The sequence below is a fragment of the Anopheles funestus genome, chromosome 3RL, assembly GCF_943734845.2.
Source record: "Anopheles funestus chromosome 3RL, idAnoFuneDA-416_04, whole genome shotgun sequence".
Lineage (NCBI taxonomy): Eukaryota > Metazoa > Arthropoda > Insecta > Diptera > Culicidae > Anopheles > Anopheles funestus.
Window position 1 is genome coordinate 18,491,697 of NC_064599.1, and position 22,443 is coordinate 18,514,139.

General features: G+C 43.3%; 4 protein-coding genes across 4 annotated transcripts; 2 read left to right on the plus strand and 2 right to left on the minus strand.

Annotated features, from left to right (window-relative positions):
* Positions 1 to 390: 390 nt before the first annotated feature.
* Positions 391 to 7,816, minus strand: LOC125768581 (nucleolar protein dao-5). Its single transcript, XM_049436443.1, has 6 exons — positions 7,304 to 7,816; positions 4,840 to 7,230; positions 4,597 to 4,769; positions 4,304 to 4,514; positions 4,087 to 4,230; positions 391 to 1,204 (listed from the first exon to the last, which is right to left on the minus strand). Exons 1-6 carry the CDS (start codon positions 7,577 to 7,579, stop codon positions 1,049 to 1,051), a joined length of 3,351 nt encoding a protein of 1,116 aa, XP_049292400.1. The 5' UTR covers positions 7,580 to 7,816; the 3' UTR covers positions 391 to 1,048.
* Positions 3,033 to 4,282, plus strand: LOC125768607 (uncharacterized). The gene is made up of 3 exons (XM_049436535.1): positions 3,033 to 3,302; positions 3,394 to 3,790; positions 3,867 to 4,282. The coding sequence occupies exons 1-3, from the start codon at positions 3,183 to 3,185 to the stop codon at positions 4,067 to 4,069; spliced, it is 720 nt and encodes a 239-aa protein (XP_049292492.1). The 5' UTR covers positions 3,033 to 3,182; the 3' UTR covers positions 4,070 to 4,282.
* A 726-nt stretch (positions 7,817 to 8,542) lies between the features above and the next one.
* On the minus strand, positions 8,543 to 21,435 carry LOC125768585 (protein cueball). The gene is made up of 4 exons (XM_049436455.1): positions 20,900 to 21,435; positions 11,614 to 13,216; positions 10,391 to 10,655; positions 8,543 to 10,307 (listed from the first exon to the last, which is right to left on the minus strand). Exons 1-4 carry the CDS (start codon positions 20,994 to 20,996, stop codon positions 10,170 to 10,172), a joined length of 2,103 nt encoding a protein of 700 aa, XP_049292412.1. The 5' UTR covers positions 20,997 to 21,435; the 3' UTR covers positions 8,543 to 10,169.
* Positions 21,436 to 21,775: 340 nt separating this feature from the next.
* On the plus strand, positions 21,776 to 22,419 carry LOC125768613 (probable nuclear transport factor 2). The gene has a single exon (XM_049436546.1). The coding sequence runs from the start codon at positions 21,913 to 21,915 to the stop codon at positions 22,303 to 22,305; it is 393 nt and encodes a 130-aa protein (XP_049292503.1). The 5' UTR covers positions 21,776 to 21,912; the 3' UTR covers positions 22,306 to 22,419.
* Positions 22,420 to 22,443: the final 24 nt, after the last annotated feature.

Sequence of the window (22,443 nt, forward strand, 5' to 3'; positions counted from 1 at the left end):
CCCTACAACCTTGGAACAATAAACCATTATAAATATGTGGTAACCCGTATCATTATTTATGGGTAAAAGCATTTGTAAATCGAAAAAAACCCATAATTTACAAAAAAGTTTTCAAATATGTTACACGCCCACCATTTCTGTTTAGTCGGATGTAGTTTAGTGCGGGAAATTACGAGCGGAATTACAAATGATTTATAAACATTTCGGGTAGCAAACAAAACATTTTTCCCAAATTTTTTTAGGTAAACAAATCAGTTAACAGACACATTCAATTCAAAATATATTTCTTATGAGGTCTGGTAAACGTTATCTCGCTAATCAAACATTTCGGTGATTGGTTTTTGCTTTATAAAAAAAAACAATTGCTTTAGAACCGTTTCTTTTTTTCACTTCGTCACCTATTTTGTTTGATGAATGATCTCTTCCATCTTAACATTCTTAAGATCCCGATATAATGTAAAAAAAAACATACGTAAATTGATCAAGTAAAAGAATACCAGCGAACCAGCAAAAAATTATACGTAAACTGGTCGTATAATTAAACTGATTATCTTTCATCATTTTTAATTTGCACTTTACAATTTATCTGTTGGTTGCACTGTTTCCCTTTCTTTTTTTTGTTGTTTAAATAATAAAATCTTACTCGCCTATTTCTAATGCGTTAGCCTCCACTTATTCCGCAGGTAAAGAAAACAGTAGTAAAGGCATTTTAAAAATTCAAATAAAAAAAGATCACGATCGATTGACTCCATTAACAATTCAACTGAAAGTTATGTGTAAAGGGCATAGGCACTGAATGTGTGTGTGTGGGTTGTGTTAAACATGTTTACCGTAACAACCTTCGGTTTAATGGAAGCTACAACGATTCAAATCATTAACAAAGTAGGAAGGAATTGACCAACTTTCTGAAACCTAGACACTTATGCATTAATATAGGTTATGGTATAAACGAATGCTACCAATTGCAAAACACGTCGCTGTACACACCATGATCTTGTGGTACAATGCTACGAATTATTGTTCTCCTTACACGCTAAAAATATGAACTTTAAAGCTCTCCTCCCTTGTTTACGAACTGCTTAAACTTCTGCTGACACTCTGCCGTTACCCACTGCTCGGAGTGCCTTTTTTTCTCCAACAGCAGGATCGTCTCCAGCTTGGTCACAAGATCTCGACGCAGATGTTGTTTAATTGATTGCATTGCCTGTGTTTTTGTGGGGGAATTAAAAAAAAGACAAAATAATTTATCATTAAGGGTCAAATACAGTTCGTAGTTTACAAATAAATACAGTTTTTTTGTTAGATAATTTGTTTCAGCATCCAGTGGGGTGGCTTACGATTGATCCACGAACGTAAGATCGTCTCTTCCACAGCATTGATATGTTTGTGTGTGTATCTGTCTGTATATCTAAAATTATACGTCCTCTTGAAGCCAGTGCTACTGCCGGTAATAGGTGACCGATCATAAATATAGATTGTAGCATAATTTATGCTAAAAATAACAATTGTATTGGAGCCAAATCAAATCAGTAATGAACAATCTTCTAGACAACGAGGATCACCAACAGATGAGACCGTATTTCTCTCATCAAAGATAATCGGCAAATCCGAATTCGTTGAAGGATCCAGAGTATGACCATTGAAAACCCCATTGATGAACGTAAAATTATTACTGTCGTCCATAAAAATCTTTTAAGAATGGAAGAGTATAAGAATTTTTCCGCTGCAGTACTCAGGTACATTTGTGGTACAGGAATTTGATATAAAACTTCACTCTCGAGAGGAAGATCGTACGTATATTTATTTCTATTTGTGGAAGTTAACTTATTAGATCAATACTGTACAGCCATTACACTCACATGCTCTGGTTGGCTGGGCATGTCACAAGAATGACATTTGAATAAACTTACCAGACTTGAGAGTGTGGATACGACAATCCGCATTTCTCCCGCAATCCGTTACACTTGTGAGAAGGAACAACCTCCAGTGAGAAGGAAATGCCTCTTTCAAAGGTAGCATTTTCCCCCAAACTGGCGAATTCTTCACCTAATCTCACCTAATCCATTAGTTTAATCACCCGCGAAGCGATAAAATCTACTTCAAGGATAAAACAACTTTAAATCACTCGTCGGGTAAAGAGAATCGATCGAGACAGGAATGAAAAAAAACGAGCAAACATTAATCCAACCAACAGTTGCATTCGTTCAAACGCACGATCGACGCACGATCCGTAATGTGATCCCGCGCTCGCATTTTCCCTCTCATTTAGCGCAATAGGAAGAACAAAAAGAAAAACTGTTTGATGATCATGATGAGAATGATGATGGGCCACAAACGTTTGTTTATTTATGTCTCCCGCCTGTCTAAATGGCTCACCGTTACGGATGTATCTATTCATTTCCCTCTTAAACAGGCGGCATTTCGATAAGTGGGAATGATACTTTTCGTCACTGGTGGATTTTCCTATCCACCACACGTTGCTTCTTTCCCTTGTTCCGATCATGATGGATCATTTTGGTGGATGCTGTTGTGTTTTGGCATGCTTGGAAATGGATCATTGACAAACGCCACCCTGGTTCATGGTAGTGGCAGGGTTTCGTAAACCATTTTCAACCTTCTCCCAAAAACAAAGATTTATTTTCCACACAAATTTTCATGTTACCGTCGGCGATGAATGTTGTGTGTTGCGCTTGTAAAACCAGACCATCAAACTCGGATGCTCGTTTTTCATCGATGCGATGTTGTGCGTTTTTTTTTTGCTGTTGCCCTTGCCTGCATCTTGCAGGTGGTTTTTTTTTGGAACAAGTGTTTCCGAACCATATCTTGTTTCCCAGCGAAAACATTTTACCACTTCTCCGGTCCACACCCAACTGGACACACTGGTCGAGCAGCAGAACCGTGGAGAAAAGAGCGAACAAATCGAGAGCATGCATGGTTTGCAAATTGGCGGCTCCCGTACAGCTTTGGCTTGCTTATTTATGGGTTTTCCTTGCCACGGTGTGTGCGCTCGAACGGTTGGCAGAGCTCGCGCGTTGGAACGGGTTTGCCTTGCGTACGATTTGGCAGACCGAATCAGTTTCTTGGCCGATCATCAGCCGGTTAATAGGGTCGCGTCGCTTCACGGCTCATCGCTACCATCGCACAGAGCCGAAAGCGTGTCCGAAAAATCCTGCCCGAGAACGATGGTTGCACGTGGTGGTACCGCGGCAGACGATTTAATTCCAAGTTTGCTGTTCATCAGCATCGTTACCGTACTGTTGACGCGCGGGACCCTTTCCTATCGCTATCATTATGAAGATTATGTAAGAATTAATCGATACAATGCATTCTCCACATAACAAATGCTTTCTCTTTCCTCTTTACACAACAACAACGAAAAAAAAACAAAATCAGGACACAATGATGGGTACATGCCGGGAGAATGAGGTGTGCAACATCGTTCACCATCGCCACTGGATGCCGAGCACGGTGGACAAAGTGTGCCGCTGTCCGCTCAACACACCCAGCTGCCCGGTAGTGCATACGCGCCACGGGAACGTGATGAACGTGAACAGCCGGACGCAGATGAAGTTCTGCGCACCGCTGCGTGATCTACGCCCGTGTCGCGACGGCGAGATTGCACTGCGCCGCAAAACGCTCTACCAATCGTACGGTGTTAAAAATGTATCGATCGTTGTCGACTGTCTGTGCGACCATCGGCAGAGCTACTGGACGTTTCACAATCGTTCCGGGGAAGACTTTAACGATGCACGGCATTTGTTTACGGTGGTACAAAACTACAAGTGCGTAGGTAAGTGTTGTACAGTGCCAAACAAACGGCCTATTTAATAGGAGATTTCACCGACATCGCTTCTATCCCGCTGCAGCAATGAAACGTTGCGCACCGCACGAGTTCTGTGGCTATGGGCGGCGCGATTATGGATTTATCTATCATCGCTGCACCTGCCCGATGTCGCACCAGTGTAAATTCGATCTGGACGAGTACGACGATGACGTCAGTGAGCTGTTTTATCAAGGACCGGCCTACTTAGCCCGGTGCGTCCCAATATACGATTACGACTGGTGGTGAGATCGCGCTGTACTTACTTGGACGGATTGGGAGGCCATCGTTTTCGTCACCGAACGTGCACGATCTTCGAAACGCTCCGGCGGTACGGTTTCGGTCACCAGCCCATAATCCAACGCAGCGGTTGCCGTTAAACGTTTGCCCTGCAGAAACAGATCCGTCGTCTGTGGGACAGTGAAAGGGGGGATGAAATAAAAACGGTGCCATCAACAAATTATGCAAAACAGTTGGACGTACCGTTTTTCCTTTCAATGTTCGGCAACTGGTAAATGCTCCCAAACCTTCGGGCAGATATCCGAAATGTCCGTACGGTGCGGTGAAACTGCTACCCATCTGGGCGACCACCAGGTCGAACATGGGCAGTACCGTTACGCCCATACCGAGCACATCCCCGTGGACGGCCGCAACGATCGGTTTCGAAAAGGTGATGATCGATCTCAGGAACTTCCTGCAAAGCGATAGGAAATGGAAAGCGATCATTAATTTTTTCTTTTGTCTCAAAGTTTAGATAAATCAAGCAAACCACTTACATCAGGCAAGCGCTCATATCTTCCGCCACTTCTTCACGCTTTTCGATTGGCTGTATCAAATGTCCTACGTCTAAACCGCGGCTAAAATGGGCACCGGCCGATCGTATCAGTACGGCACGCACGGTTCCATCCCTCTGCAGCATAGACAAAATATTGGCCAGTCCGTGCATCAACTGAAAGAACGTTTACAAAAAAAGAAAGTTTTTACTGATTGACACAAACTCAGTTAAATGTGGAACCTACATCGCGTGAAAATACGTTCGTCAAAGTGTTTCCTCCCGCTTCATGTGCGACACCCTTTGACGCTAGCACTATCTCCGCGTAGTTTCCTTGCTTCACGCATGTCATCTCCTTTAGTTGATCCAACTGCTTTTGTAAGGCATCGTCCATACTCGATAAAGGAGAATCCACCACATCGATCGAACCGCTCGGAGCGGCTTTGCGTTTAATTGGCTGTTTGCTGCCTTTGGATGGTTCATCCTGTCCGGGTGTGCTCGTTGCCAGTGGGGCACCTTTCATACCCTTCAGCACCTTCGTCAGCTTACCCCGCATGTTAGCCACCAGCGTGGGATTGAACTTGATCTCTTCGGCTGCCGCTACACCGACAGGTTTCGTATTCTTGCACGGTGGTTTGGCAAACATGAATCCATCTTCCTGCTGCTGCTGCTGCTGCTGTTGGTTCGATACTTTACTGTTAGTTGCGCTTTGTGGAGAGCTCGAATTTTCCGACCCAAATCCAGTACCTTCATTTGTTTGGTCGAAGCTTAAACGGCGCGGACTGGCACCGCTCGAGTACGAACTGTTCGAGCGCCGTCGTATGATCATGGCATCGTCATTTCGTTGCGCATTGTACACGTATTCCCACTCCTTTGCGGCCGATGCTGTCATCTTGCGTTTGCGTGCACCCGTTATCGGTGGGATGCTGTTTGTACCATTGGTGGGTTGCTTTTTTTCCGCCCGATTGCTTACCGAACTGGATGACGAGGGTGGCGAGATGGACGCTTTGGTGGTGTTTTGAGTGCTGCTGGTTGTTGCCGTTCCTGCATTGTTCATCGGTGTCGACGAACGTTTCGTTCTGATGCGCAAACCCTGCGGTGCGGTCGATTCGTTTGGTGATTTACTCTGATTTATGACCACGTTAGTTATGATTTTTGTTTTCGCAAGCAACTTTTCGTCCTCGTCGCTTGTGTCCACTTCCGTTTCTTTCAGGAGATCTTTCCGGTTCGTTTCACACTCGACATCGTACAGCATGTTGATGGCACCCTCGTCCCCAAGCAAGCGTTCGATTTCGTTCTTCTTTCGTTTCTTTGCCTTAAGGTCGTTCGTTAGCTCCTCGCTTTTTGGTGCCACCGGTGGAACCAGCTTCCGTTCCATTACCTGTCCAAGTTCCGGTGTTTTAGCACGCTGGCGAACCGGAGCCACCATACTAAACTGCGGTGTATTGTCAATCATCCGCACGGCCACCGAATCAGCACGTTTGCGACGCAACGGTATCAAATTTGCCGGTGGATTTGCATTCAGATTGGCCGACTGGGCACGGTTTGATTTGACCAAGCTTGCGAACGGTATGGTCGAGTCGGATGGATCCCATATAATTTTGCGCTTTATCACCCGCTTCGGTTCTGTGACTGGAGGAGGCGGTATAAACTGCTGCTTCTCGTCGGTTTCCTGGGGTGTCTCGTCCACGGTTGGTAATTCAGTTTCCGGTGACATTGGTGCATCTACCGCATCCTGACGCTGAACCGGCGGCTCATCATCCCAGTCGGAAACGAGCGAATCTACTAGTTGGGATTTTTTCTGCGAACTCTCGGGTGAAGCGGTTGGTGTTTGTACCGGTTTCTTCACCGTTACCGTAGACAAGGTTAAATCTTTTGGCAGCCTTTCCTTTAAACTTTTGTTTATCATCGCTTTCACTACTTCCGGTGTTTGCGGTTCCTGCTTGATCGGCAAACCACTGTCTAGTGGAATCTTCACCAACGGTTTTATCGTGGTCTGTCCTTTGATTGTTATGCCTGGTGGCAATTTTACCACCGGCCCAGGCGTTGCTTTAACTTCTATTGGGTATTTGTCCACCACCAGTGCGTCCGGTTGTTGTACGCCCCTTTTCGGAACTGTTTTCGTGCGCGGTTTTCTCACTTTCGGCAACAACGGTAAGCTTTCCATCTGACGGCGCGCGATCTCTTTTTCGCGTTCCTTTTTGGCCTGCTGCACCTCATCCGGATTGATAATCGAAAAGGACAAAACTTCCATCTCTTCACCAGATTCCTTTGTCTCTTCCGAACCAACGCACACCTCGATCTCGGACGCATTTTCGCGTATAGCGACAACATTGCCCTCCAGTATGGCGATCAGATCGTGATCGTCCAACTTGCTTTCCTTCGAATCGGGTGCCGCGATCGGTGTTTGCGGTATATCGTTACTCAGTATAAGATCCTGCGGTATCTCAATCGCACCGCTCATGTCCAACGGTGGGCTATCGGGTGCGGGATCCAACGGAATCCGTTCGATATGTTTACTAAGCTTACTGCGCATCTTTTCTATTATACTATCGTTCGAAAACAACTCCTTGTCGGGTGTTTTTTTATCTTTGCCATAGTCCACCAGTTCATATTTCATGGGTACTATACGAGGTGCCTGCAAAGATAGACAAAAAAGATCCAGTTAAACAATCTTTTTCCTGAAAGGTTACAAGTGTATAGCACTTTACATTTGAATGTTTCTGAGTGACCTTCTGAGCAGCAGGAAAGCTCTTCCTCGCCGCTCCCCCTCCTGCCCTGTTCACCGGTTCCAGCATGGTAAGCGTTTTCGTATCGTCGTCACTCATTATGGTGGTGTCTTCTGCCGGGGTAGGCGATTTGATCGACGGACCCGCCGGAAATCCATCGTCATTTAGGTTCGAAAACGAGGAATCTGTCGCAAGCAGTTGCTTACCGGGCACAACTTTCTGTTCTTTCTTCACGCCTAACGATGCGGGTTCACTCATAGTGGGTAAATTTGAAGATTGTCCGGAAACAGAAGCATCCGTAGCGCGGCGAAGCGGTCGAACGACGGGCAAACGAGTTTACCGTTGACAGACAACGTGCAAACGAGCAAATAATCGATTCACAATTTTTGGCGGCACCAGAGGCAATGTTTTCTTTACTGCGTGAATGTTGTTCGAAGCAATTACAAGCGTACCAAAAAACCCGTGCTTGGCTAAACTTGTGATGCATCCCGTTTGACAGTTTGCTTCTTATCAACAATTTTGTTGCATGTTCTCTTCAAGCTTGCTTGACTAATAAACGCGTACGAACATTTTCTTCATCAACAAATGCTCATTTGAAAACAGCAGTAAGTTCGTTAGATTTTGTTTTCCGCAAAAAGAGATTTTCCAAAATTTAAAATATAAAATCAAGGATGATAAAAAATGATCGAAAAAAAGAAGGCTGATTCCTAGGACTCCTAGCAAAGTCCTGGCAGGTTTCTTGCAAGTACTGGCTTCGACATCTGTGGTACGATGGGATAGGATATATGGACTACATACTCGCGATACACAAGCTGTGGGGAGTATACATTCAGATCAATCACAAGGTCACAAGAATTGGACGCATAATTAATGGATCTCGATAAAAAAAACCTGCTTGACTGGCAAAACTGCCAGTGATAAAACCAGCTTAACAGTATTTTGAAAAGATAAATGAGATAAACTCTGTATAATCCTGTATTAAAAAACACTCGTCGTTAGTAAAGTACTCGCTGTTATTAATACAACTGATACTTTCTTCTTTCTTATGGAAATTTTTGTCTCGGCGAATTATGAGTTTCCTCCAAAATCTGAACAGAGATCGTTATTATGGAGTCGAAGTACGTCCAAATAATTAATTTCAATTTTCCGTCTCCCAACTTGGTAGATTTGCTAAACACAGTAAAGATGATTCGGATGTTACCATTGAACAAACACTTTAAATTCGTTGTATTTTTTTTATCTAAAATAAGTCTTTGTTGAAAATATTGCTACTAATGTTGCTTCCTTCAATATACACCTATAAAGTTGTTCACTTTGAACTATAAACTTATCTAATATCACATATTCTCATGTGGATATTAGACCTCTGGTTTGCCCTTCCCTTTCAATCACATTTCCTATGATCATTTTAAGTTACAATCGTTTAAGTGTTGCACGTAAGCACTACTACTTTGCTAAGTTAACAATTCCGATATATTGAGGCAACGCCTGGCGTTAGATCTGTTTCATTTCTTTCGCTTGGATTTTTGTTTATTCTGCGGATTTGTTTTATTCTATTCTTTCCTATTGCAGAGGGGTTCTACCGACCGTTTTGCAGGATAACATTTCTTCCCGTCTAGGACGTTAATAACCATTCTGCTCAAACGGACACTCCCTATGGCTGTGAGTTTGTGTGTCACTTTGGTGTGAGTGTGTAACAAAACCACCTGCATGAAGAAGTTTTTTTTGCCACCTGGAAGCCCCTAGTTTTTATAATTAAATAAATTAAACTAAAGCAAAAACGAGGTCGTAATGGAAGCGAGGGAAAACGAACAAAAGCATGAATGAAAGATGAAGAAGCGGCAAGTGATTTTTAACATCATTCCTATCATGTTCAAACCACACCGGCGGAAAACGGTTAAGTTTGCGAGTGCACCAATTCACAGCTATGTAAGATTTACACTAATGTACGTAACATTTCTTTGACTCTCCGCATAAGGCTTACACATGATTAACCGTAGCTACGGCGAGACCAAAACACTGTTGAAGCTTATTTGTGATTTAAGCACCAACAACGCTTCGCTGCTGTCCTAGTCTCGTGGATGAAAAGAAATAAACTACAGAATGAGCAATAGAAGAATATGGCATGCCGGGTATGGGTTCTATTCTTCTAAGGTGTTTTTACACAAATACAGGAACTTGGGGTTGCCTTCTTATCACTACCGAATCGATTGCGTTCATCTACTGTGAAGTTTCTCTTGCTTTGCGTGACGTTGCTGTCTTTGTAGTTTGTTTCGTTCTGTTTTGGTTTTGTTTTTTTTTTGTCGGTGAAATGATCAGATATTTTGTACTATTTTGCGCTATGGTAAACTACCAAAAAAGCACGTGCTTTGTCATTACTCGGATTCGTTCGCAGTTGACCTTCCACTAGCAGATGAATGCACTCTAGCTGCACTTGAATGAGCTACAAAAATACAGCTCAGGCTTCCACACTTGGCTGTGACAATGGCTGTGTCTTTATTGCAGTGCTGCAACATAACGAACAACACCACCTGGTTGGCCTCCCGGTTGGTAATCTAAAACACCTGTTCCACCTGGTGCACTGTTACTGTCTTTCAGATGCTAACACATGGCCAGACAATTTTCCACCAAGGAAACTGATAACGTTGATTCCCTGCACTACCGGAAACAGGGCAGTAGTGTGGCAGCGTACATGTCACGCGCAATGTACAGATAAGGCTCTAAACGTCGATCAATCGGACTTACTCCTGGTGGCCACTACACTGTTTGTACCGAGCAGCGTCGACCACCAGTCTGTTGGCAGGCGTGCGAAGGCAATCATTAGTCTACCACCGAGTGTCATCAGTCCTCATTTACGCTCGTGCAACGCTGCGTCACCGCAGTTCGGTAACTTCCGATAGGATCCACCAACGTCCTCGATGTCTTCTAGCAGAAATTGTTTGTCCTCTTTTTGTGATTTTTTAAGCAGCTTAGTATCGAAACACGGCTAAGGAACGGATAGAAACGCATTAGTTTATTCTTGAAGGAGAGCCACTTGATGCATGATGGTTTTTTTTTTATTTTGCTTACCGTCTCGCACACGTTCATGTTGCAACAGTTTTCTATTGTGATTTCGCACTGTGTCGTTGGTGGCCGGGAGGTCATTGGCGTGACCACCATCTTCTTGGTGATGCGTGGCCTCGGTGGTTTCATCATCCGGTGTACAATGATCACGATCGCTAGCAGCAACGCGAATGACACGGTGAAGCAAAGCGACGTGTAAACTACGGTCCGATTGAACGATTCCTTGCAGTATGTTACCTTTGGTTCCATTAGTGGCAATGTCTTGGAAATGCTGTAAAGGAAGAAATGGAAAAAACGTAAATATTTAGTAAAGATGTAAAATTATCTTTTTTTTTAAATTTATATAAAATTCCATTCATTTTTTAATTAAGTTCTGTAAGAAATGTCTTTCATTCTCAATTCATATCGTGAAGTAGACATGGCTATCAATAACTTCCCACGTTCTAATTTTCAGTTAAATTAATCCCCTTAGAGAGACACCTGGATACTTTTGCAAGTTGGACCATACTTTGTGTTGCCAATCATTAGATTTGTTTCGTGATACAAGTCAGTGCCAAAAGAAAGTCACATTTCGCCTCCATTAATTTTAGTACTCCATTCATCTAAACTTGTAGTGTCTCCTGGAGTAACATTCTAACTCATTTTTTAAAAAAATCCTCCAGCAAACACATTTACCATACGGATCATTAATCAAACGTGAATGAGATCCACGATTCCTGGAGTCGATTTGTTATTGTTTAAACTGTGTGCAACTTTGTCTCTATAGAAGCTTCTAATCTCCAGCAAATTAATCGCGAATGGTTGAGGGAAGTTGAGATGAGAGAAAAGGGAAAAACAAGCATAAACAATTGTAAATCCGGATCGTCACGAAAACCAGTTTCACTGGTTCCCAATGTGCGTATTTTGTATTCGTATTTGAAACGATAGTTTTTGCGCGTTTCCAAGTGGCAACTGTTCCAAGATCTGGTAATGGCGCACCTGCTCTTTTTTTTTGGGTGAATGTTTCGTTACGTCCTTGGATTGCGGCGTCATTTGTTTGAGTGTTTGGTAAGGGTTCACCACGCAACAGTCAACCTCAACATGATTTAGCCAGGTCATGGTTAAGAGATACGTTTTATGAAAAGGACAGTTCAGTCTAGTTTGCTTGCTTCTGATATGACATGCTCTAGCAGTTAACAGTTCAAGATTATGGAGATATTCGTAAGGCTCACAGAATAATCATATCTTACCCCAAACAGTACTGCTGCCATTGTGGATCTTCGTTGTAGGTATTACACAGCCGGACTGCAATTTCACACCTTTTGCCGGCAAACTCTTCCCCGCATTGACACTCGGGTACAGTCGTTTCATTACCAAGCGTACAGTGGCCCCCATTCAGACAGTAGTTGTTACAGCTATACTCCTCACACCGCTCACCTCGATAGCCCACCTTGCAACGGCATTTGGGATACTTTCCATCCTCCACATAGCACTCACCATTATAGCAATAATCCGTCCCACAGATTGGATTCTCGCACCGTGCTCCACTATACCCGGTGCGATCGCACAAACAGGTGCGATCGTTCGCATCAACCGTGGCGTTACTAAACTGACACCGACCACCATTCAGACAGAACCCATCGCACCGATTCCGGTCGCACCGTTCACCTTCGTACCGCCGGTCACAATCACACAGCGGTTGATTATCACGCCCGATACGGCAGCTACCCTGGGCGCAGAAATTATTGCAAAGGTCTATCTCGCACAGCTTGCCACCGAACGCCGGTGGACAGAGGCACGTGTTCGTGTGGTGATTAACCGTGCCATTGTTAAGGCACACGGTCAGCTGACCCTGTTGCGATTCTTGCTGCAACACCGCGGCCGGTTTAGCGTTTTGCATGTTCTCCAGAATGCGATTGACCACCGACTGGCAATCGGGGTTGTTGCGCTGGTGTTCCAGCAGCAGATTTGCGCGCAGAATCACTGCGGACGGATGTTCTCCCCGGTACACGGTACGGGATTTAGCGTCCGGCTCTTTGGACATTTCGTAAATTTCATTATTTTCCTGATCGGTCCAGTAGATGAAATCATTCTTCACCGCTATGTCTGCCGGCAATCGATCGAGCCCGGTCTGCAGGGTGCGCTGATCGTTCACCTCCAGGTTGGCGCTCTCGATCGTGTACCGTCGGCCGTATTTCTTCTCCACCCAGTACAGACGGTTGCGGTAGTGGTCCACCGTGATACCTTTCGGCAGGTATACTTGCTCTTCGTGCACGTTCAGCACGGTGCCGTTCATCGATGCGCGTACAATGTTGGATGTTTTCGGGTAGCAATTCGTCCAGTAAAGATGCCTACGGCATTCGTCGATCGCTAATCCTGCCAGCTCATGATCTGGTTCCACCGTCGTGACATGGTGTACTAGCGACGAGGGCGATCCGACAGAATCGCCCGTACCTGTCGTCGGTGCGATCGTCGTACCCGTTTCGTTCAACACGTTTCCTCCGGAACGTAAGGAAGAAAGCAGCGCATCAATCTCAACGAAATAAATCGATCGAGTACCCTTCTCCGTCCAGTACAATCGACGCTCCAGATGATCGAATGCCATACCACTGACGTAGGCCGTTTCGGGCGATTTGGGCATTAGTTTGGTTACCTTGTGCAGCTCGTCCGCATCGTCGTAATCGAGCGCAAACAGCCGATACTCGGGATGGTCGAGATCGGTAAAGTACAGCTTGCCAAGTACCTCATCGTACGCGAACGCCGAAATACGGCTGTACTGATGGGCAGCGGAAGAAATCTTGCGCCAGTTTGAATCGAAAAACAGAATGCCATTGTCCGTTGTCACTGCAGCCGCTGTTGAAGGAGAAAATACAAAGAAAAACGGGTTCCACAAAATTAGTTAATGTGTTTAAAAATAATGTCTTACTAATAGAAAATTATAAACGAAAATATCAGCAAAGCGCAAACGGGAAATAGAAGAATGAAATGTTGCAAAAAAAGCATTATCTTCTCACGCAAAATCAATCAATTGGCAGTGCCGGCGCCCCATGCTTAGAAATGGATTAACTCCTATCATGTACACTCTTGCAGAACGTGTGGTTGTATACGCGAATTTGCTACGTACTAATGTTTATGATGAAATAGATCGATAAGATACTAGATGACGGTCCAGTAAAAAGGTGTGCTGCAATCGGGAAATGGTAGACATAAACTTTAACTACCATTTCAGCACAGTGATAAACTATTGTGGAACATGCGTGAATTCGCACGTAGGCCATTTTGAAATGCATTTACAAATTGTCGTCCAAAATAGTACCCTCATGGACTTTGGATTTGTAATTTGCTTTTATAATAGTTCTTGAAAAAAAAATCTTTAAATACAGTATGTGCAGTACTGTCCATTTCCTCTGCACTCATAAGACATAATCAAGATATGCATAATAATTTTTAAAATGTGGATAATTTTAAAATAGACCAAAAAACCTAGTACAACTGCTCTGCATGGTTGAGATTGCATAGTTAATATCATCAAACGTTTTGTTTAATATTTTCAAAACTTTTTCAAAACCCTTCCCGATAGCTAATATCCCAATATTAACGCACAACGCCTCAGGGGGGGTCGCTACTACGAAATGGAAACCTCTCACGAACTAATGCATACACAGCAACAATCAAAAAGAACTGCAAATGTGCAAATTATGTCTCGCATTTGCAACACATTGTAAATGCCGTGCTTTAACGGGGCCCCGACGGTGATGGTCAAATGCATTGAGAAGGTGGTAGGTGAGGGACCTTGTGTTACAAATTAGACTGCCACGGCTATACGGCTATGAGCTGCCGGCCAGAAGTCGCTCCGCATGCGACTCCGGACTTCGTTTATGAAGTGCAAAGCGTTGCAAAGCATGTGCATGAGGCTTCCAACGGTGTAAACGAAACCATTTCCTTCGGGCTTAGATTTTGATGAATAAGCTAATATTTCTGTTTTGAAAATGGAAGCATTTCATGGATGTTTATAAATTGATTGCGGAATAACTCCGGGAAGAAGAATAAATTTATTTATTTTTATTTATTTTTAAGCATGACGGCATTTCGTCGTATTGTAAGCCTCTTAGGAGTGAAGCGTTTATAATTTTCACAATGCATTTATCCTCTTTGTAGTTTTCCTTATCCCCAATTGCGTAAATGTTGCTTAGTGAATTTTTGCATCTAAATATAATACAGAAGGAGATCAGCTAATCTACTCAGTAACTCAGCGGGCAGTATTCTTACTCTCCACTAATGAAGTGTTCTCAAAAGCATAAATTACCATCGGGAACCGGTAAAGAGACCCAAAAAAAACCCTCTCAAATTCCCTTTTACCTCATTCACCTTTTGCTGCGGACGTCTAGACGAAACGTAATGACGATAATAATAAAGGCAAGCGTACAAGCGTCATTTTCGACATTCCCAAAGGAATTTTCCCAAAGCACATTCGTTGGAATTTTGTGCTGCCATACAACAATTGCACATTTCTGCAGTTTAAGGTTTCCCTTCTCATCTGACATCGCACGCAAGCGATCGGTGTGTATTTAAGCTGTGGTTTGCTCAAATATCGCATACTTCAATAGTACGAGGGGGAAAAAACAAACCACCTTACACCACAGATGACTAAGCGGAACAGAGATTCGTTTTTACAGGTGTCGTTTACATTTAAAACAATCTACCATTGTGATTGTGCAAAAGAAAATGTTTCCTATTACCCAGAAATGACGAGCTAATGGAACTTATCTACAGGAATGTTACGGATTTGTTAGGCTGTGGATCATTCCCTTTCCTTTTGCTTTTGGAGAAGATAAAAAGCTTTTAAACTTATCACGTGGTGAATGGCCGACCAAAATCACCCACGATGTTACGAAACGAAGTAAAGATACAGGGGCGTTGAGTCATTTTCAAACGGTCATCAGCTCTGATAAACGGTCAAAGGACCCCCTTGATATGCTGCACCGTTTTGCCTAACACAAAAAAAAATACAATTTACGTTGTTATGATAAGCTTTTGGAAGGTTTAGTTTTTAAACCATTCGAAAAGATCGGAAGCACCATTACGCATAATTAGTCTACCTTTTACAACACTCTACTTGTCGTTCTGGTCTGTCAAGCCCATCGGAAACGGGTCCGGTAAAAAAAAAACTATATTACGATTATCAAAAAGCAGTAAATAATACCCAAAACCACATCATAGACACCGACACCACAGATGGAATCGGATTTGACAACATGGAAAAGTCACGTCACGATGCCGACACCCAACGTGCTGTACACCTACTGCCTACTGGGGTACAGAGAAAGAGAGAGAGAGATCGTGATTAGAGGTGATCGCGCAAATCTCGAACCACGAACCACCCCTGATCCGACGAAGAAGAAGGTACGTTCAGCGGTAGTACCCATATCGAGATTGCTGTGGCATGCGTCCCCTGATTAGGATACTACTCTACCCGCCTCTACTTGGCCATTTTTGTTTCCAACGTTTATTTTTTCGCAAATAACAATGATAGCCAAACACGACACGTTGATACGTTGGTGTAAAGGTGTCGTCGCCGTCGTCGTTATCACACTTTGCGTACACACGCGGCTGATGACGATGCTGATCGGTTGGCAAATTTCCACCACAGCTATAATTGTATCGTAGACTTCTTTTGCTACAAACACTCTGGTAGCGGCACCGCTCGACCCATCGGAAACGTGAGCAAGGTCTAGGGTGCCACCATTTACCCGGCCAATCGTAAAACCGTACGCGTTACGTAATAACGCGAATAAAGCATCGGTAAAGATCCACCGGATGTAGAGCGTTAGTTTCCGCTGTATTTGGTTCACATCGTAAGCTCGTTGGAAAACGCACAGCCAAAAAGGATGCCGGATCAATGCCGAACGGAAGGTTCACTGTTGGTTGTTTGCGAATTCTTCAGCCTCTGGTCGTTTCGGTCACTTTCGTTTTCACGCGTCTACCATGGGTAATGTGGCACGAGCTAGAGTTCATGGACATACGTCTCCTGTCACCTATGTGGCGTGGAAGGGGCCTTGCAAGCGCACCATTTCCTGTCCAAAATGGATCACGCTGGAAGTGAATTGTTGAAGAAACGGTAAATTAAATGCATTTAAACGAAATTAAAAACGTACCAAGTGGTGATCTGTTTTGCACCTTTTTACAGACGTCACATGACTGATGTTGTTGTACACGCCACCAAGATTATGTTTTCCATTTCCACCCTTCGTTTTGTGTGTGTTTTGCTATCTCCATTCGGGAACTCACAACACCAGAACGTGGGAGATTCATTCAAAGACAAACATTTCGCAAAGCTATAGGGGTCGGTTCTAGAAGAAGGAAATGGATTCCACTTGTTGTACCACCGCGCACATGTGTTTGCATTGCGATCGAAAGCTTCCCCGTACCATATCGCCCACCTCCCATCGGATCCCCTCCTACCTAAGTAGAAACAGAAACCGTACATACCGATCGTGTGTACACGATTTGACGTAAATCGGAGTTGCTTGTCGATCGCGATCTGACCGGATCTTTGTTTTGTTTCAGTTCTGTACCGTTTCCCAGCTGCTCCAAAGCATCCGGGAGGAGGTGGTGGGTGGTGAGGCAGAGATCTTTAGCAAATTTATGCTGAATAAAACACACGCACCAAAAACAAAGCAAAAACGCATAACGGAAGCAAACTCACGTTGTAACCCGGTTCCGGACGGAGGTCGAATCGTGCTGCACGAAAAACCTGTACAGACATCATCTGTACGGCGTGAAGTACCCGGCAGCACCGGGGTTTCGCCAAACAGCCGACAAATCTGTCAGTAACGGTCAAACGAAAATAAGAAGGTTCCGATTGCCTATCCGGGTCGCTGACTGCAAAACTAAAAGAACTGTCAAACAGGAAGTGTAACGTGGTGGTACAATGAACTTGGTATGGTATGTTTTTTTCCCTTCATTCTTCTTCAAGTTCCAGACCGGCGCAGTGCGTGTACAGCATCTACATCTAGTTCCAGACGGTACGGTAAAAGTTGCATGACAACCCAACAACAGGTGGTTCCATTTGATTCATGTCGGATTTTTGCTACCGGTCACGATTCGTCTACTGTTCGTCCATATTCGAGACGCAGTAGTATCAGTCGATCAAGAGGAAGTATATACAGAAATGGACTGAGATTAATATTTTTTGCCGTCGTTTTATAGTATAAAAGCTGTACTAACATCCTTGGGTCTGACACTAAGCTGGGTAAATACGCATCATGATTGATTTATTCTACCTTCGGCCTAACACAACACTGATCGATCTGATCGACAGACTGATCGGTCGTAAAGCTACGATCTGGTTGTATTTTTTTATGTGGATCTCAATTTTAAAAGGGGATTTTCAACGTTTTTAGGTGAAATGTCGACTTTTCGGCCAAAGATGTTTAAAATCTTTGACTCAGACAGAAAAAGCACAAAAATTGAAACCAGTTGTAGCAGTTCTAACGGTAATATATCTCACCGTCAGTCACTTAATGAGGTCTCCTATTGTTTTAGAAAGAGATACATAGTTATCTGATTATCTTCAAAGCTCACCAATCAAACTCATTAGTTTATTTGATCATTACCAATTGACGAACTATTGAGTACCATCCAAATCGCCGACTAGTGGAGACAGAGAAGAGACTCAGAGTTAATCTTCTTGTTTTGGACTCTTGACTTTCCTGGATTATTAGCCCTTAGTATAGGCAAATCTGAGTCGCCTGAGATTGTACTTGATGCAGGTACTATCGATTTAGTTCTCCAAGAAGATCAGGACGGAAGAATCAGGAATTCCTTAAATTTTTTTAATTTGTTTCTCAAGAAATTCAAGACAAGGAGTGCATCAAACCTAATTAATCAAAGTTTTATTTTTTTTTACTATTTAGTTCGGTAATTACCAACTAATACTGTGATTGCATATGAAGAAATTGTGATCATCTCATGACGAAAAGTACGTTATTTACCAATTCGCAAAGAACATTAACTTGATCCTTTTGCGTTTTACAACGTACCAAATCCTCTGATACCATCCTTTGAAGGTGATGGTAACCTTGAATTGTGATTTTAACAGACGTAATCATAAACTGCCACTGCTCGGCAGCATTACGGACCGCAGGAAGTTTTGTTGTATGTAATAGTGCAATGGTTTACCTCCTGGTCCAGTACAAGATAAGCAGTACACATTGGCTTATCATCGCGTATGTCGCACTGGTTCCACCTTTGGCGCCTTAGTTTCACTTTTCACCTCCCATTAAAGGCATGTCATATTTGTTTATGTGGTGGTTCTACATGATTTTCTCTCGCTCTCTGTTGTTGATAAGCCAAAAATGATGATCGTGCCATTTTCTTCATGTTCGAAATATCACCAATTTGACCTGCAAAATTTAATGTAACCTTTCTCTCGGCTATTAAAATGCTTCCAAGCTTTGGTCTGATATCATTTCAAATGCTTTAAATTGTGTTTCTAGTTTTTTTGTATTTTTGAATTTTGTGAAGAGTTGGGATGCAAAGTCCAAAGAGCGTTGCATTGCAAAAATGGTTCGAGAATTAAACAAAAAAAATGAAGAAACAATTACAGTTCTAGCTTGTTTCTCTGCAGAATTGTAAACAGATTTAGAAGATTAAAACCTGTTTACAAAGCGTTAGAAAATCCCGGGTTTTGGCACGATTCAACCATGCAAAAACCATTTACATCCAACCATTTCGTGTAGAACCTTGGAGCGTGTCTTATCAAAAACCGGGGCACAAAATGCGTCTTAACTGATTTGAAAGTGTCGGAAGCTGACATACAATTCAAAACCATGTATTCAATAACGTTCGTCACGTTGATTTGCGGAAGAACCGCGTATGGGGATTTTTGCAAAACATGATCAGTAACAGTAAACAGGCAATATTAAACATACGAAGAAACAATACACAAACTTTGGTAAGAACTCATAAAACAAACATGCTAAAGGACACGTTCAAATTTGCGGTTTTTTGCATTGCTGTTAATTGTCTTTCGTATACGGCACACTACGATCGATCGCGATCGCGATCACGAGACGAAAGACATAGGAAAGATGTTAAATGGCACATGAAACGTTCAATCAAGTTTATTACGGAACCATGGGCAATGGGTAAGTGGCAGCTGGGTTGTTCCATACGGCACTCTTCGCTTTGAAAAACTCCTTCGAGCGGAATTTATCTGGGTCTGTGCGCCTTCAATCATTCATTGATTTGATGGGTGCAAAACTAATGAAAAAAAACTAAAACAACCGACTTGTAGTAGCGAAAGAGAGGAGTAATAAAAAAAATAAATATAACCTCCTTGGTTGACCACGGTTGACTCGGAGTGCGTACGTGACGAATGGGAATGGACTTTTGACCGCCACATATTTGCGGGCTTTTTTAACTTTCCCAAAAAAACGAAGGAGCAATAAGAAGAAGAAACAAAATCATTTGGCCTTTTGCGAAATCTGCACAGTTCAAAGTACTGCGGGTACGACGAATAACTTGTGGAGAGGCGGGAGATATTGGAGTACACGCCGAAGGAACCGAAGGAAACCCACCACGTACGATCGCGCGGCCAGCAATCAAACACACTCCAACGTTTAATGAAAGCAACAGACTGAACTTAATGTCGACCAAAGTGAATTGCGATCGTAGTAAGAGTGTGTCTAGCCAAAACAAAAACTCCCTTGAAAAGTGATCGTCGTTTTTGGTGAAACAATACACATGAGATAAAATCACACTCAAAAATGGTGCAACTTCGTGTTGAGACATGTTAAAAAATATTTAAAAAATTAAGCACAATAACATACTCGGTTATGGATTCAAAGCTCGCCAAAAACCGAGACATCTAGACAAGGCTTAATTAATCAAATATCAATAAAAACAAAATTGGAAAAGATGGAAATTTGGAGCAGGATTTTGAATCTATTTAAACAGTATGAAAATCTTAATGATTAACAAAAGTAGCACAAACATCTCTGTAGGAAAAAAATGGACCCGGATATACCGTGATTAAATTCTAACATTCCTGTCAGTATATAAAGGTGTTTCACTAATTAATTTGCATTGTAGCAATTATTGTGTACTCAACACGTATTTGTGTATTTCCCCAATTGTGTAATCGGCATGCAATTGCTATTGTTATGGCAACAAATTTCCCTGCAGCCCAAACGGAGAAGCTCCTTGCCGAAGGATGTGCACACTAATGGCCATTTGTGGCAAACATTAAATAACAGTATACACCTTGCCGCTCCAAGGTACTGCAGCTCTTTTCTAATGATCCTGTGTCTACTACTACTACCACAGTACCGCCAGAGCAACAGTGCTCTCGCTAACTTGGTTATGCTGAAATGATTATTTTTGGACAGTAGATAAAAGAGAAACGATGTTTGTGGTTTCTTTTTTTTTGGCTTGGTCTCCCTTCGGTCGACTGGTCACGAGCACTGTCACCAATGACGACCGTCGAAGAAGGCGCAGATACGTCGCGAAATCAGTCCCATCCCTCTTACTTACCCCATTCGGTGGCTATGACATAACCAAGGCAGCATGATGAAAGGCCTAGCACCAGCCATCCGGCCATGGCGCTAGACACACGGTAAGGATTCTTCATCCTGTGGCAACGAAAACGGGATCAAAGCGTAGCGATGAATTAACGTGCAAAAAGGCCCGATGGTTGATTTTTGGGGTTGGGAGGGAATTTTTGTTTGCAATATGTCCCTCACGCCGGTATTAACGATTGCACCACACTTCACTTTTGCACTCTAGCACGGAACGAGTGGCGCTCAGCACACTACGTTTTTGGGACCCGCACGCGTTACGTACCACATTCACACACCCGCGAAAACACGGATCTGTTATGCCTTTTGCTGAAGGAACCACGTTAAACTTATGTTACGGCGAAGGCGAAAAGATGAAGCAAACGTGCTAAGGGCAGCTAACTATGTGTTCACTCATCACACTACGCGCGGACGGCACAGAGGAGCGTGTTTGTCTGTACCATTCAGCATAAGGTTTTCGATTGAAATTTTTTCTACTTTCGAGCCGTACCGAGACATCACGTAGCCCCTTCCCCAACTAGGGTTGTCAAATCGGTATGCTTTGACATCTGCGAGCAGAACGTGATTGACTGGGGTTGAAATATTGGAAGCAGATTTTGCAATGTTTGTCGTCTGTTATCGGGCCGTGCAAAGGTATGTAACCTTGTTGATGCCTTAAAAACAAGAAAATATTTATTTTCCTCTGTTGTTCACACATTTGTTCAGTTGTGCGCAGAAGATTTGTTATTTTATTCAAACACACAAAAAAGCCGCTTCGTGTGGTGATGTGTGTTATCCGTGCTTGAGCCGTTTGACACACGTCAACAAACTCGCCTGTCAAACGTACTACGTACGGCACTTTGCAAAGAACAACAAGAAAACGATACATTGACATTTCGCCGGCAGGTAAAGAAGAAAAAATAACGCATTCCCGTACGTACAGCATCCCCGTCCGTTCGTTCCTGTTCGAAATTTAGTTCATTTACGATTATGGCTATAAACCCACAATACGAGGAGATTGGCAAAGGTTTCGTCACCCAGTATTACGCACTGTTCGATGACTCGACCCAACGGCCCAGCCTGGTAAATCTATACAATGCGGAGCTATCGTTCATGACGTTCGAAGGGCAACAGATACAGGGCGCTGCGAAGATACTGGAGAAGCTGCAAAGCCTCACGTTTCAAAACATCAAACGGGTACTTACGGCGGTCGACTCCCAGCCAATGTTTGACGGTGGTGTACTGATCAACGTGCTCGGCCGGTTGCAGTGTGACGAGGATCCACCGCACGCATATTCCCAGACATTCGTGCTTAAGCCGCTGGGGGGAACGTTTTTCTGCGCGCACGACATTTTCCGGCTCAACATCCACAATTCGGCCTAAGGTGAACGGTGAACTATTTCCGGAAGCGCTCGTTCTGCCCAGCGTGTCGTTCAAGCAACACCAAATGTTGATGTACACTTTTCTGAATAAACATATGGATTACTTTTAAAAGAAGCTGCACTTGTTTGTTGCGTTGTA